Consider the following 16,873-nt stretch of genomic DNA (forward strand, 5'->3'; position numbering starts at 1 on the left):
AGCTCTGTTGCATGGTTTCAATGGCTATATTCTCAAATTAAATTTTTTAAGTATATATACATAAACTTATAAACTCACTGTAAATATGGGCTTTTGTTGAATAAAACGGCAGCTAATTAATGCATGAAATTGCGATTATGCACAGGTCTTTACATTCCTCAGTCTAGTTTTTAAGTACATGCACTTTGTAAATGTCATATTTAAATATATTTAAATTCAAAACTACTGTCGTTTTTAAAAAAATATTCAACGAACATTTAATAAATCAAGTGAGAGTTAAAAAATGCATAAATTAATCATGAAAAATCATGTCAATGTTTGCACAAAAACTGCTAAAAATTCAGCTTTGTCGTAACAGGAAGTTATATTTTAAAATATATTGAAATTAATATTTTAAATTGAAATATTTCATAATTTTACTGTATTTATGATCAAATAAATACAGCCTTGGTGAGAAGAGACTTTCAAGAGCATTAAAAAAAAAAAAAAATCGCACCCTTATATAATTAGGCTGATATTTCACTATTTTGAGATTATGGATAATAAACATTTACTGTTTTCAATACGTAGTGAAAACTATGTAAATATTGATTAAAAATGCATTAATTTCAATATTTTGTTCCAGTTGTCTTTGCATTGTCTGTCATCTATTATCCAGCCTCCTTAGCGTTTGATGGCTAATTATAAAAAAATTCTAGTCCTGTAAATTTCTGGAAATGCCTGAGTCATATTTCATTCCTAAAGCTAAATAATATGTGACCCTGGAACCAGTCTTAAGTTGCTGGGGTATATTTGTAGCAATAGCCAAAAATACAGTGAATAGGTCAGAATTATCGATTTTTCTTTTATGCCAAAAATCATTAGGATATTAAGTAAAGATCATGTTCCATGAAGATATTTTATAAATTTCCTAACAAATATATAAAAAATAATAATTTTTGATTAGTAATATGCATTGCTAAGAACTTCAACTTTAAAGGCAATTTTTTCAATATTTAGATTTTTTTTGTGCACCCTCAGATTCCAGATTTTCAAATAGTTGCATCTCGGCCAAATATTATCCTAACAAATATCCACACATCAATGAAAAGCTTAATTATTCAGCTTTCAGATGATGTAACGTTATAAATCTCAATTAAAAAAAAAAAAAAACCCTTTTGACTGGTTTTGTGTTCCAGGGTCACATATATAAAAATTGCATTTTCTATTAAATTACATTGTTGTTGCAATTTATGCTGTTATTTAAATTTTTTTGCAATATCTACAAAGAACATCCTCCCACATCAGTACCAGTAATCAGTGATGACAACAACTTTTTATTTATTCATCACCCATTTTAAGCAAAGAGCAAGTACGTCAGGTACATTTCACATCCACCAGTCTACCGAAATATAAAAATAAATGTTCTGTGAAATGATCCCAGCTGCTGTGCGTTGCTCAGGTTTGTCCTTTCATCGGTGACCATCAGAAATGACATCTTTGAGAAGTCAAAGAGGAAATAAAGGGAAAATAAACTGGAGCACAGTATACAAAAGCAGCCCAGGAGGAGAAAGAGCTCTGAACTTGCACTTATAAAGCTATGTACACAAATCTGCAAGTCTCTACAAACACTGCTGACTGGAGAACAGGAGTGGCAGTGAACTCAGGAATACAAAACATGGAATGACTAAGTCATGTGTGGCACTTTCAGGATTAGCTTATATAAGTCACATCAGAAGGATCGGGGGATTACGTCTCCTTCAGATTGAAAGTGCCAGGCCCTGCGGTCCCATTGTGTTCTGACAGGAGGAACGGTTTTAGTACTTAAACCTTCATGACAAATACAAGCAACTTAAAGAAATGCAAAGCTCCGGTGAGCGCCACGACTGGAGCAGCTGCCACGGAAACGGCTGGCGGGACTGAACTCATTAGCTCGAGAGCTTGAGACGCCCACCGTCTCCTTCACTGATGAACCTCTTACGGCCCCTGACAAAAGAAAACAAAAAGTTCATTTAGGTACATGACAATATTATCTCACACACGCATAATAATAATAATAATATTAGCGTAGTATATAAAATTTGTTTATGTAATAATAATAAATATATAAAATGTGTTTATGCATTACTACTTAATACGCAACCTTACATTTTTAATAGCCATTTTATATATTATCTGTAGTATAATATTAATAATAAACTATGCAATCATACTAATAAATAGAAAAATAGCATTTTAACATTACTACTGTCAACAATGAAAACAATTAGTGTATTTGGGTACATGATAAATCAAAAATAATTTTGAAAAAATGTGATTATATTCATTTGTATTTATATTTATTATTATAGTTGTATATAATAATAAATATAAGCAATAAGGTACGAGAGGCTTCGCGTCGTGCCTAACAACGCCCTTCAGCCGTGATTTATTCACGATACAACACAGCCTCGAGTACTTTATTGCTTTTATAAAATGCTTATCAAACAATAAAAAAATATTAAAACCCAAAATTTATGTATTGAAATGTTACTTTTTTGAGGCAAGTTCGTTAAATGCTGACCTTCCCCTAAAAAAATAGATCCTGACAGCAACAGTAAACGGCAAGAGAATGTTCTGAACATCACATGAAAAATATGAACATGTCTCAAAATTAAAGATGAAACATAACGCCAGCAGGGGTCACTCATACTTCATTAAATAAATAGAAAACAGTTAATTCTGCCGAAATACATAATACATTAAACTAATGAGCTATTGATTGTTTATGTTGCTAAGGGTGTTGCTCAGTGATACACAGAAGGTTTGGTGAAGCGGTCATAGCAGTGCTGTATCGTGAATAAGACGCAGCTGCTGACCAATCAGAATCGAGGAATGGAACTAACCGTTTTATAAGGGATAATCAACATGGAGGCGTAGAACCGCCAGACGCGCAGCGGAGGAATCCTTTAATGCACGGCTAGCCATTGATTATCCCGCTTATTCCATGGTCAGTTGGTCATTTGCCAAGTTACAGACAAGTTAAAACTAGTATTGCTCTTTGCAGCGCAATATTTGACCAAATGGGTAAAAATGACAGTTATTTTCGTCAGTTACATCTTGTTAGCGCTAGCATTCTGCCCGCTTCAAATCATACACAGATGAAATAGTGCGGTAAGACCACATTTATTTGAATGAATTTTAGTATGTATTTCAATTAATTATCGATCGAGAGAGAGAGAGATGACAGTTGTGTGTACCTGCTTGCTGCGTCTGCGCGTCTCTCTCTGCAAACAATTAATGTTACTTCAAAAACAGCGATTTTATCACCTCGTTGCTGGGGAATATAATGTAGCGATCTAGTATCTTTTATTTTAGTAATAAAAATCGCGGGAATGCGTTGACAACAAGTTGTGTGTGCAGCACAATCTGCGATCTCTCTCTCTCCGTGTGTGTGTGCGAGAGTGATGTGTGTGGGTTAGTGTGCATCAATTAAAGCAGCGCATTAATATAGAAGGTGATTAAACTGACCTGGACCTACCTGTGCAGTTAAACAAATTTAATCAACAAATAAGTAATGTTTACATATGAGTACTTTTCATAATAAATATGACAGTGAAAACAAATTAGGTCATTTGGGTAATGACAAATCAAATAATTTTGATGTAATATTTCACACTTTTTTTTACTATTATTATAGTTTTGTATAATAATAATAATGTTTATATTTGACTACTTTTCATAAATGACAAGTTAATTTGAGTACATCACAAATAATTGATGTATAATATTATACATTATATTTCTGTTATTACATATAATAACAACAGCAACAATTACTATGTATTTGTACATTATTATTATATAATAACAGTATTACATTGATATATTTGTATATTATTAATAATAATAATAATAAACGGTACAATTCATAAAAAGACAACAATAAAAACTAAGTTTATTTTGGTACATACATTATTTAGATGTAATAACAATGATGATATCTAATTTTATACATGACAATTTTTCCTATATTTATATAATAATAATAAATATTATTATTATTGCAATAAAAAATACAGTACAAAAAAAAAAAAAAACACCCCACTTACCGACAAGGACAGAGGTCTCTGAGCTTTTTATCGATGACCCCGGCGTTAAAGCTCTGCTCCACAAACTGCTCCAGGAGCGAATACGCACACGGCACATCAATACTGAGATCTGCCATGTCCAGATACACCCTCTCAAATCCCTGCAAGAGGACAGCATTCACTTTAGATGTGCTTTCACAGCTGCTGTGATCCACACTGACCAGCAGGTGGCGTCATACCCGTCTCAACTGGTCCACAGTGATGACCGTGGAGGCGCAGAGAGACTTCAGCAAGCGCAGGATCATCTGAAGCGTCCTGTCACCTTTAGACTCCAGAACCATGATAACTGCCTGAATGTGAAAAGAGCAACAAATTAACAATCGGGCAAAAACGTTCCACTTTAATCCCTGTTTTGTTGCCGTTATTACCTCATAAACGAACTCATGGTGGAAATGTGGGACTTCCAGTTCTCTCAAGCAGCGCTCTGCTTCCACCGTGTCTCCTGATAACAGATACTCCTTCAGCAGGAGGTTAACCTGCAACAACAGCCATTATGCAATCCAGAGTTAGAGGATGAATGCATGTGTTGATGCTTAATATGGCATTAAATCTTCCAGCTCGTAGACAAAAGATGTTATGTAAGGTCTCAGGTGGCGAATGGGTGTGTCCTTGCCTCTTTGATGAGTTGATTGACAGGTCTCTGGCCGCCGCCTGAGCCCCAGAGGCTGTCGATGCGCAGACCGGTCCATCGGCTCATTCTCAGCAGCACAGCCGCGCGATCCAGAGCCGCTCTGAACAACAACGCAAACCCACGTCAAACTCAAGATCAAAACACAGAAGAGATGCACTGAGAGGAAAACACTCTGTACCTGGTGTATTCACAGTCCACTCGTCCTTTGTAGCTGTCTATGAAGCTTTTTGGGAGGATGTTGTCTGCGACGGCTCGAGCGATGAACTGGCCGAGCATCTGTAAGACAAAAGTTAAACATTTCCAGCTAAAGATCACTAATTCTGAGCGCTTTCAGCTCAAAACATCTCCATGGAAACCCACTATGTTCACAGGATGAAAAATAAACAACAAAAATCATTTATAAATAGGCCTGTGATTTTTTTCCTATGAGGCTCTTGAAAACATTGACAAATTTTAAAGATATAAATAATTATATTAAATAGTATCATTTAATCTTTGTGCATTTTCCAAATCACACCCTTTTTTTTTTTTTTTTTTTTACAAAAATGTTATGCATTATATATTAAAATTAGTTATTTTTTGGTATGTTACCATTCACAGTGTCATGGGGAAAAAAATCATTTTCAGGTAATGATCACTTGTTGACAAAAAAAGGGAACTGAATAATTTATAATTTGTCATTCAAATAGGCCTATATGAACTGTTTTTATTACTTTGACAAATAATAATGAAATATGAAATATTTCCATATTACCATATGGAAATATGGAACCATACCATAATATAGAGTATGAAATATTATTAAACAGTAATTTTTAATATTACCGTAATATTAAAATGTTACATTTTAAAATATTATACATATATTTTAATATTAATTTTTTACAACTATCTGGCAACTTTTGTCTATTTTCAAATCACACTGTCCTGATTAAAATAAAGATTATTTAACAACCAAGTTATATTTCTTTTTAAGTCATATTTCTTATAATATATTTAGATAGATACATAATTTCTTCTTGAGTTATATTTCTTCTAAAATAAAGATTTAAAACTTTAATTAATTCCACTGTCATTTGAAATAATTAATAGTAAAAGTCATCAAAATCAAACTAAAGCTTTCAAAACTAAAAGGAAAAGAGAAATATGTAATATTTCCAGTTAAAGATCACTCATTCGATCTCAAATATAATTTTTTTTTTGCATATTTCTGTTCAACCTGATCCACTTTCTGATTATATCATTATAAGTTCTCTAATATATATATTGTTTTATTATTTAAGTATAATAACGTTTAATAACGATAAATGTAACTTAATTAATTCTATAATGCTAATCATTTTATTAATTCTATACTATAATACTAATATATTATAAATACTATCTTATACTAAAATTAGTATATTACATAATTATTATATAATAATACATGCTTGTACGGACAACTGGAAATATAACAGTTACTTTTAATATTAAAGAGTGTTTTTTTCCCCATGAGGTCCAAAAAAGGAACTGAAATCATTAATAGTAAAAGTCATCAAAATCAAACTAAAGCTTTCAAAACTAAATAAAGGAAGAAAAGAGAAATATTTCACATTTCCAGTTAAAAAGTTCACTCATTCCAGGAGCTTTCCACTGAAAGCATTTCCATATTTCTTGTTTACACGCACAAAACCCCTCATGTGATACAAAAAAGGAACTAAATCATTTAACACAGCAAAATTTCACTTAAAGTATTTTTAAAAAAGCCCCTTAAGTTCCCTATCATGACATTTTTAAATGCCATTGGATGTGTGTGTTGTACTGCAAACAGTGCAGTCGTGTGCGCAGCTGGAGGAAACAGTCAGATAATGCAGTAACACACATCAGATCAGACTAATGCAGTCGAAGGTCAATATTTGTTCTCGTGCCTTTTTGGCACATCTACCCTTTGTATTCGGACTGTATTGGTTTTTAAGGGCTGCGTTTGCCAAATCCTGCTGCTGGAACGACATTGGCTCTGGTGTTTGGAGTGAAGGCTGACAGGAGACGTGTTTGTACAGCAGACAGTGTGTTTGAGGCACAACGCTGAGCCAGCATTCTGCACACAGCCAGACAAAAGCACAAGCTCTGGTGTTTCGACGAAGCCAAAGGAAACAGCTGAAAGTCTCTTCTGACTGGCTCATCTGCACCACCAGACGTGCTCCGACCACAGAGTTTTCATTGTCAACCGCAGCTTACCAAACACGCTTTTAGCAAAGTAAACATGCAGCGCAGAGAGGCGCACCGCAGCTTAGAAACTGTGCAAAATGTTACACGGCAAAAAATTAAACCTGCGCCTCAGCAAGAGCAGCTCATGATTGAATGTCACACAAATAATTGTGAATAATTCAGTTAATATTAAACTTCATTCATATTGTTGATATATAAATAATTTTCCTAACATTTTTCTTAATAGTTTTTTTTTTAATTTAAAACTACCATAAAGAAAAATCATATATATATATATATATATATATATATATAACAATAGTATACATTTCTATATACATTTATATTATATATAAATATATTAGATATGACATCTTAAATAAATTAATATATAATTATATATAAATATCAAAATTATATTATACAAAAAATATATAAATGTATATATGCATGCATTTGTTAAAATATTATATATTGAATATAATATTTAGATAATATTTAAATTAGATTATACATAAAATCATATATACATATATATAGAGAGAGAGAATATTAGATATTTTTAAATATATTAATATATAATTATAGAAGTAATCTCTCATATTAATTCATATTAACAAATAATTTGAATATTTATTAGATATTTTTAAATATATAATTATAGAAGTAATATCTCATATTAATTCATATTAACAAATAATTTGAATATTTCTGTGTTCGCCCTGGTCCACTTTGATCATATTGTCAAAAATATTATAAATATTAATAACTTAAAAAATTACAATATTATTATACTTATTAATTCTATAAAACTAATATTATTACAGTAGTATATTATAAATGCTAACATACTAAAATAGTTAGTACATATTATATAATTATTATATAAATTGAAAATTAAATAAAAATGAAAATATTATATTATATTAAAAATACTTGTATGGACAACTGGAAATATTAAATAATTACTTTTAATATTAAACTTATTATTTTGTTTTGTTTTTCCCCGCAGGGTCCAAAAAAGGAACTGAAATCATTAATAGTAAAATTGATCAAAATCAAACTCAGGCTTTCAAAACTAAAACAGGTAAATGTAAAAAAAAAAAAAAAAAAATACTTATACACTAATATATACTTATATATATATATATATATATATATATATATGTGTATAAGTACATAAAAAATCTTACCGTTCAAAAACTTGACTGGTAGTGTATATATAGCTGTAGCATGTTACCTGTGGAGCCCCAGGCGTGTCCAGCACCAGGTCGGGCAGCTCTTTGAGCAGTTTGTGGAAGGAGGCCTCCACGTCGCCGGCTGTGAGCACTCTCCCGCAGAGCTCGCTGAGCAGTTGTGACGTCAGCTCCCTGTGGCTGGCTTTGGCCTCCAGCGCTAGCGATACAGCTAGCATGGGCACGTCGCCACGCATGCTGCCCAGGTTCAGCTCTGCAAGCAATTCCTGCAGGAACAGAGCGAGATGTTCTGATTATAATGATAATGCAGCATTCCTCAGGTTTGTTTACTCATAAGCGCACAGGACTGCATGGCACTGATTAGATATGAAAGGGCAAAAGCCGTCTCCTCATTCAACAACACAGTTATAAATCTCACCGCCACTTCATTAGCATCTCCGTGCTCGAAGTACTCCTGAACAATAGGAGTAACCGTCTTCTCAAACGTCTCTTCGTCCAGAGGGAGGACGACCGTCTCATATACGCAGTTCTCCTGCAGAAACACAAAGTTTGATGGATTGTGTGCCAGTTTCATGGTTAAAGGAAGAGTTCATCTCAAAATGGACATGTGGACTTCGAGAAATGTAGCATTATATCATTTGCTCAGCAATGGATCCTCTGCAGTGAATGGGTGCCGTCAGAATGAGTCCAAACAGCTAAAAAAAAATGTGTAGCTTTTCACTTCACAAGGCATTAACTAATGGACTGGAGTGGTGTGGATTATTGTGATTGTTTTTATCAGCTGTTTGGACTCTCATTCTGACGGCACCCATTCACTGCAGAGGATCCATTGCTGAGCAAGTGATGCTACATTTCTCCTAATCTGAGAAAGTTTTAGCAAATTTTAATTTTAGGGTGAACTATTCCTTTAAATAACATAAGCAAGCATACTGTGTGGCTCTTACCTGCTCCACATCGTAATTGGGGTCTTTAACGTCAACTTCATCTACATCATAAACCTCCCCAGGTGATCCCCATACACCTTTACCCCCTGCCCCACCTATGGATACAAAACACATAAATAGCTTTTAAAGACAATAAAATGCATTGGAATAACTTTAAAAATGTCATCCTGTTAATAGAGAACAGAAAGAAGAAAGAAAACCATGTGACTCTTTCAGTGCCTTCTGCAGTAGCCAATATAAAGTGCATAGTGTTCCCGTCATTGTCATGTTAACGCACAGGGTCGTCCCCTCTGAAATTCCCCTAAACCGAGCCGGGCCCCTTTAATTCACAGCAGCTGACATCAACTCTCGATATGTGCAGAGCTCCGACCACAAGTGCCAAACTGATACTGAACGAGAAACAAAAACTGATACACCCAAGGCTTAGCGTGGCCTCCATTAATGTAGATGTTCCAAACCTGGGTGGTTTTCTTTCTTCTGTGGAACAAAAGAAGATTTTTTGGAGAAATGCAATAGTTTTTTGTCCATACAATGAAGGCCAATGGGGTCCAATGTTGTTTGGTTCCTAACCATCTTCAAAATGTCTTCTCTTCAGTTCCACATAAGAAATAAAGTCAAAAGTTTGAAATCACATATGGGTGACAATTAAAATTTTTGAACGAACTACCCCTTTGATAAACTATTCAGCTTTTAGCTGGATTTAAAAGTTGTATAACAACTCCGGGCCCCAAAATAAGGAACTGAAATCTTTAATAATAAAGTAGGCCTATATATTTTTTTTTAAACTATGTCATATACAGACTAAAAAGCTGTCTTAAATATTCAAATATTAACAAATATTTCTTAATCATCTTAAATTACCATTTACACTGTAATGAATACAAAATAAGTCATTACAGAATACGGTAATAAGTATAATGTTTTTATATATTGAATACATAAGTGTAATTCATAATATTATTGAACGCAAAGTACAATACTAATATTACTGTTAGTATTAATATTAGCGATTATTTAAAAAAAAAAAAAGTTAGATAGACAGACAGATAGATATTAAAAAAAAATATTTTGAAAATTCGGCCTATATTACAGCCAAATTAAATTAAGGTAAAATTAAGACTGTAATTAGATTCAAAATTTTAATTGAATTAATTTAAATACTTAATATTGTCCAATTAGTCACAGAGAAAAAAACAAAACTTTTTTTAATTTTTTTTATTATTCAGGATAATTTATGATGTTTTTTGATCAGACTACGATTTGACAATGAAAGTGTGTGACACCAATTTGTAATCCCCAATTTAAATGCAAAACAACACGACTGGCTTCTGCTCAGCCGAACCGCAAAGCCTCCGAAGAAGATTGTGAATATGCTGTAATGTTCGACCTTACAATTCTAAACCGACTGCATTTTCACTGTAACGTCTGCATCTGAAGGCTTGTGGCCAAAAAAAGCGAACAGGAACTCCAGCCCTGCCCTTCAGGCTGACTTAACCAGTAATTACATAATACACACAGGGCCGAATGTGCCGTCGCTGAGGGAATCAAAAACAGAAGTGTCCCGTGAAGTCATCTTACGGGTGATGGGGGAGGTGAAAAGGTCACAACTAAAACTCTTCAAATCTCATTTAGGTGATTAAACGATCACCATTAGACACAAAGAGTGTAGAGTCAAAATTTTTTTTTTTTTTTTGAAAGCTTAGTCAGCATACATATAGTGCACTTGACGCAGACCATATGTAGGCCATTTCTGCAACCCGGACTTTTCCAAATCAATTCAGGTCTGTTGCACTCAGGGGCGATGAACCCTCAACAACGGACCAACACTGGGCAAAACAACAACTGAACGAACAGGAGGGACCGTCTGTTATGAGCGCATGTGTGAATGTGGGTGGAGTTTGGTTACTGAAGTGCGTCAGTCCGCTTGTGTGAAGAATCACTCGGATGTTTGTTAATCATGTAATTGGCTAAAATGAAACAGCAGATGCTGGAACAGAACCAAGTCGACACTTCATGTGCTCTGAACTCATATAAATGAATCCCACATGCACTGGACCTTTCAGAATTCCAGAACTCTAAATTCAAATTTATTGAGATTTAAGTGCATTCCAAGTTCAACTGAATCAAAATTCTAAACAGAAAAGACTTCAGGCTAAAGGGCTGTTCATGCCAACAGCAGTAAATTTAATTACTACTATAAAGTTTTAATAATCATTCTGAATCCATCTACAAAAATAAATAACTCCAAACCACAACTATAACGATAATAATACAGAGGAACAATATAGTTGGAGTCATATATTAAAAACCATTTTTTTTCCCAGCTAATGAATGATTAAAAACACTTGCAACAAAAGAGAATCCATCCTGCAGTGTGTGCTTATAATAAACAGTATTTTATCGTCTGTTGGTGTGGACACTAATATAGTTATCGTTATAGTTGACGTTCTATAGGGAACAATAACTATTACGTTTTAATAATCATTCTAATTCTATAAGAATCAAGTCCACACCACAGCTATAACAATTTTTTTTTAGCTGATGAACGATAAAAACATTGGCAGCCAATCAGAATCCAAACTGAATTTAAGTATTTAAAGCGGTAAACGACAAAACTGCAGCGTGCTTATAATAAACATGAAGTTATCATACATTGGTGTGGACGATAATATAGTTATCTTTGTAGCTGTGCCGTTGACACCAAGGACGCTAACTATAAATTTTTATTTATTGTTCTAATTCTATGAGTAAAGTACAACACAGAGGAACGGTAAAGTTGGAATCACTTTTAGAATGATTTTTGAACAATAAAAACACTGACAAACAGAATCCACCCAACTTTAAAAAAAAAAAAAACATGCACGGAGCAAACAGCAAAGCAGACAGCAGGTAGCCATTATCACTGTTTTCCATGTTCGTGGAGAAAATATATTTTTACTTGGCTTTTTCAAAATGACGGGTAGCCAGTGTTTTGTATGCGTTTGGCCAATCAGTGTACATTAACGTCACTGGTAGTTCCTATAGAACTGTTTTAGACCCTACTCTGAAGTAGGAGCTCATTTAGTTCCTCCAAACAGATTTCCTACAACTAAATGCGTTCCTAGTTGCTGTGGTGCGAACACGCCAGAAAGCGGGAACTTCCACCAGTAGTTCTAGGAACTACGAAAAGGTTACTCAGGTGCGAAAGCCCCTATTGTTCTAGGTTAAGGAATCAAACAGCACTGATACCTTTCTTCGGCAGGCCTCGTCCCTTGCCCATCCTCGACCTCCTGTTTAGCAGTTTGCCCTTAGGGCTGGTGGGTGGAACCACGGACCGGACCGATTCGCTGTTATCACTCAGCGAGTCGCCCCGGCCCGAGTCCCTGGAGGAGGTCTTCCTCAGACGTCTCTTCACCTTGGCCTTGAGTCTTGCCTCGTGGATGCTGCCGGTGGGGGCCGATATCCAGTTTCCGTTGATTTCGTTATTAACATTTCCAGTGAAAGTGTTGTCCTCATCCCCGGAAGGGAAGGAATCGCTGAGATCTGCAGCTTCTGTGGATGACGAGAGCGTTTGGAACCATTTACATGCGTATACGCATATCAAACTTGTAATTTGAGACTAAGTATGCATTAAAAAAACAGCATTAACACTAGGGGCCAAAGTTTGGGCCCCTTATTTATTTTTATTTTTTTTACCCCCATTCCAATGTCAGAGTTAAAACAAGTCATAGTCTTGACCTTGGCAGATTCTCTAAGACTTTTCATATCATATACCAAAAACAGTACTCGAACACTGACCTAAAAACATTTACTGTGATATAAAAATCACTAAATACCGCGATAAAAATAAACTTGAACTTACCAACAGGGTTTGCGTTCAGCCATGCCTCACAGTCAGTTGCCATGGTTAGGAAATTAAGTTTTACAGCGTATGAAATGTGCCTTCGCACCTAGGATGCACAAATATTAACGTTAATATTTCTTTGCGAAGCAAAAATGAATGAATAAATGAGAACAAGCAGCTGCTCCAATCAGCAGCGTCCATTTGGCTCCAACACAAGCCTGATACAATGAATGGATCGCATTACCATACAGACAGAAGACCTGCAGTCTGCAAAATAAGGTGTTTTGGCTTAAAAAACCTCCGTTTTTTATATTAATTGCTATTAACGTGTTTAATATTTGATGTAGAGCACACATTCAATGTATGGCGTTATTTGCACGCGCAAGTGCACGAGCGCAACATAAACATAAACAAAGCCTCGGGACTAGCTGCGGACAAACGCCGTTTTCCTCCTTATTTGACACGGCGTCTAAAATAAAACCCTCCAAATGTCTTGAATATCGCAAAATAAGTTGCTTTAAAACAACGGGCAGTCGATAAGGAACAAATCCTACTAACCTGCTTTATCGCGTAGTCCAAGTTAGAGCGTACTCTCCGTTGATGTTGATTTTGTGTTCTCTGCCCGGCAACTCGATAGCGTAATGCTGTCCTGCGAGCTCTCTGATTGGTTAGAATAATAGAGGCGGATGACAAAATGACCAATGAAAATTGAGTTCGGATGAAGCCGATCTTTCTCGTATTTTCTATGAGGCCTTCGGTGAAGATCGTGACTTTCCGCCGCTCTGCGATGGACGCTGGAACAGAAGTGATGTAATTATGTAACAGATTGCGCATGGGTGAGGATGAAGTCCTTCTCTCTTGTTATATTATTCATCTGACCCAGTTTTAAAAAAGATTGTTGAAACCCAGTTTAAAAAAAAAAAAGTTGTAGGGGTGGTTTCATAACGTACAGGCCCAGACATGTCAATCAGGGCCATTATGGGACACTTTCTTTAGACGTTTGTTTCACATAAACATCAAGCATCATTATTTTCCAAAATGTTTATTTAATATTTGCATCAATGCAACCCAAAATATTTATACATATTTGTCTTCCATAAAATCGAGTGCTATTAACAGAATATAAAACAGCAGGAGAAAAAGTTTTCCAGAACCATTCCAATAATATACTAGCATTATAACACTCACTCAGCTTTATATAAATTTGATATTAGACAAATAAACATGGTCCAGTTCAAGTATCCCTAAAGTCTGAGCTTTGTGTACAGCAATGAAAGCAAAATAGTATGGCAGACATTACACAGAAGCAGCTTTCCATTGTGTTCGACTGACTTTTAAGCATTTGGGGCTTTTAATACATTATAAGGCACTTCGAAAAGTGAATATTTCAAGCTTGAAACAGATTGAAGACCTGACGAATGACGCAAATTAATAATTTAAAGAGCATCAACAGAATACTCACAAGCATGAACCTGAGGATAATTTTACAACTCTTTAAATTTAAATAGAAGTTTAAATTAGGCACTTCTGAAGTGAAGTTTATACTTGTCCACCACAGAGAAAATTCAACATATGCGCAAGCTTTAGAGTATGAATGAGGCAGAGGCAGATGATGTAAACACTACACTTACCAGTGCATTTCACATTCGGATACATATTTTTCACAGTGTAATAAAATTCCATGCTGGACTACAGAGGACACACACACACTGCGTTTTGTCCTACAAATAAGGACAGGGCACTTTGAGTTCACAGAAAACTGAGAATTGTCATCATTTACTCTCCCTCATGTTTCAAACCTGTACGACTGACTATTTTTCCAGTGGAACACAAATGAAGATATTTTGTAGAATGTTCCTGCTGCTCTTTTCCATAAAATGAAAGTGAATGGAGACTGTGGCTGTCAAGTACAAATGACATGTTGCATAAAAAGATATTGTGGTCACGAATTAGTTCCCATGACTTAATTATTTTCCTCATTTTAAGTAAATCATGGCCATGTTGTACTAATTCTTTCTAGTGTTATATAAGTATATTATACTAAGATTTTGTTAATATTGTGAATTAGATTTAATTTTTATTTATTTATTTTTGTTTGTTTTAATTTGAGATAATTTTAGTAATTTTTTGGTTTTGTTTTCTTTTTTTTAAATGTCTATAGTTTTTATTTATTTATTCGTTTTCGTTTATTACTTTAGTACTTAAAGTTAAACTAAATTAAAATAAGAAATGTTGCCTTAGCATTTAGCTGAAATAAAATAAGTTTAAGATTTTTTTATTTTAGTTAACATTTGTTTCAAGTAACAAATTTATGGTTTTAGTTTGCGACAATAACCCTGATTCTTTCCCTCATTTTGGCTGAATCATGGCTATGATGAAACTAAATTAATTTATGCCATGGTCTGTCTGAATACTGGATTCTGATTGGCTGGCAGGTGTTGATTAAATTCGTTGAACTGCAGGTAGTTCCAGGTCAGTTTAATCACGTTCTATATTAATGCGCTTCCTATAAACATTGGTAACCATAGTAACATACAGTTACAGTTGAATAGTAATACAGACGAAAATAACTGTAATTTTTATCGTTCCGGTCAAATATTGCAGCACAGCTATTGTTAACATCTTTAATATGTGAATGCTGGTAAATGACAATGGCATAAACGGGATAATCAACGGCTAGCTGTGCATTAAATGAGAACCACCGGTTCTTCGCCTCCACGTCGTGCATTCAAATCGTTTAACTACTACTTTTATGATACTTTTATGGTGCTTTTTAAATTTTGTAACCACAAAACGCTTCAATTCCACTGTATAGAAAAATAGCATTATTCTGAAAAAAAAAAAAAGGTATTTCACAGAACGAAAAGTAATTAGGGTTTGGAACTTACATTTTTCAGTGAACTACTCTTTTAAAATGTATGACATTTAATAAGTCGATTTTTTAATTCTTGAAAACTTTCGTACAATTCATATTGCTATGAAGTAGAGTGAACACAGAGGATCCAGTTGCTCTGGTTTTCCTTGTGTCCCATCCTCTTTGTCCTTGTTTTGCAGCATGTCCCAGCAGTGGTGCAGTCCTGATAGTCTCATGTGAGCTTCATTCAGTGTTTGGCGGCTCCGTGTGGAAGTTCAAGAGACTTTCCTCTGCCAGCTGCGACAGATACTTCTATAAAAACACAAACAATCCTACGTTAAATTACACAAATGACAGTTTACTTCTAAATTACAGGCATAGGAGCAGCCATGAAAGCTTGAAGAGCAACAGTTTGGTTTCTCTGACTAAAATGGCTGACTGACAGCATCTGTTATGACTGTTATACTCAAGTAAGTTGATGCTACATTTGGATATCGCGTGTTGCTCTTTTGGCTTAGAGACTAAACTCTATCATAAACATACTTTTCAAACCCATTTGTTTGATCATGTTCCACTAACAATGTCTACTAGTGGATAAAATGGCTGACAACTTAGTCTTACTAAGGCTAATTTCATAGCAAGCTTTTTATGTATCCTAATTGCACACAATCTAGTTACAGTTTTTGCATAATTTGAATAAATTACATGATAGTATTTTCATATATTAAAGTTGCAAAGTAATTTTGTGCTTATGTTTTACTGGACTTATTGTTGAGGTCGGTTTTAAAGACATAAGAGTTGAAGAAACTCCCATATATGTGCGTCCTTCCAAAAAGCGTATTCGTTTACCAGTGAAACAAGGAGAGTTGAAACAGAAGAAGGTCAAAATGTGGGAGGAAAGCAGGTGTTTCCTGTAGTGTTTACAGTCTCTCTCTCTCTCTGTCTGTCTCGGTTTCACCTGTCTTGCGCTTCTGGTGTTAAATTCAGCTGTCACCTTCTCACTGTAGTTCTTGTAAACTCAACACAGCTGGCAGACCTCAAGGCGGAGAAGTGAAGTACGAGGTGACACTCTTTGGCTGACCGCTCTCGTCTGAGAGACACGACAACTGGTTGTGGTCTGACTGTG

General features: G+C 34.7%; 2 protein-coding genes across 6 annotated transcripts in view; both read right to left on the minus strand.

Moving 5' to 3' along the window:
- Positions 1-1,296: 1,296 nt before the first annotated feature.
- Positions 1,297-13,742, minus strand: pdcd4b (programmed cell death 4b). Its single transcript, XM_058760566.1, has 12 exons — positions 13,452-13,742; positions 12,912-12,999; positions 12,299-12,601; positions 9,071-9,165; positions 8,545-8,658; positions 8,171-8,392; positions 4,919-5,016; positions 4,723-4,840; positions 4,478-4,585; positions 4,289-4,399; positions 4,071-4,210; positions 1,297-1,965 (listed from the first exon to the last, which is right to left on the minus strand). Exons 1-12 carry the CDS (start codon positions 13,725-13,727, stop codon positions 1,908-1,910), a joined length of 1,731 nt encoding a protein of 576 aa, XP_058616549.1. The 5' UTR covers positions 13,728-13,742; the 3' UTR covers positions 1,297-1,907.
- A 177-nt stretch (positions 13,743-13,919) lies between these two features.
- Positions 13,920-16,873, minus strand: part of rbm20 (RNA binding motif protein 20) — a 71,394-nt gene continuing 68,440 nt past the window's right edge. For all 5 annotated transcript variants that reach the window (XM_058760562.1, XM_058760561.1, XM_058760564.1 and 2 more), the window contains exon 14: positions 13,920-16,059. In XM_058760562.1, the coding sequence (XP_058616545.1) occupies positions 15,991-16,059 (69 nt within the window). In that variant the 3' untranslated portion in view covers positions 13,920-15,990. The remainder of the gene's footprint in view (positions 16,060-16,873) is intronic.

Source organism: Onychostoma macrolepis, chromosome 22, assembly GCF_012432095.1.
Source record: "Onychostoma macrolepis isolate SWU-2019 chromosome 22, ASM1243209v1, whole genome shotgun sequence".
Taxonomy (NCBI): Eukaryota; Metazoa; Chordata; class Actinopteri; order Cypriniformes; family Cyprinidae; genus Onychostoma; species Onychostoma macrolepis.

Coding starts and splice junctions, on each gene's coding strand:
- pdcd4b (XM_058760566.1), bottom strand. CDS start 13,727: ATGCGCAATCTGTTACATAATTACATCACTTCTGTTCCAGCGTCCATC. Junction 4,586..4,722: donor TCAATCAACTCATCAAAGAG/GCAAGGACACAC, acceptor CTGTTGTTGCAG/GTTAACCTCCTGCTGAAGGA. Junction 4,400..4,477: donor ACCATGAGTTCGTTTATGAG/GTAATAACGGCA, acceptor TTTCACATTCAG/GCAGTTATCATGGTTCTGGA.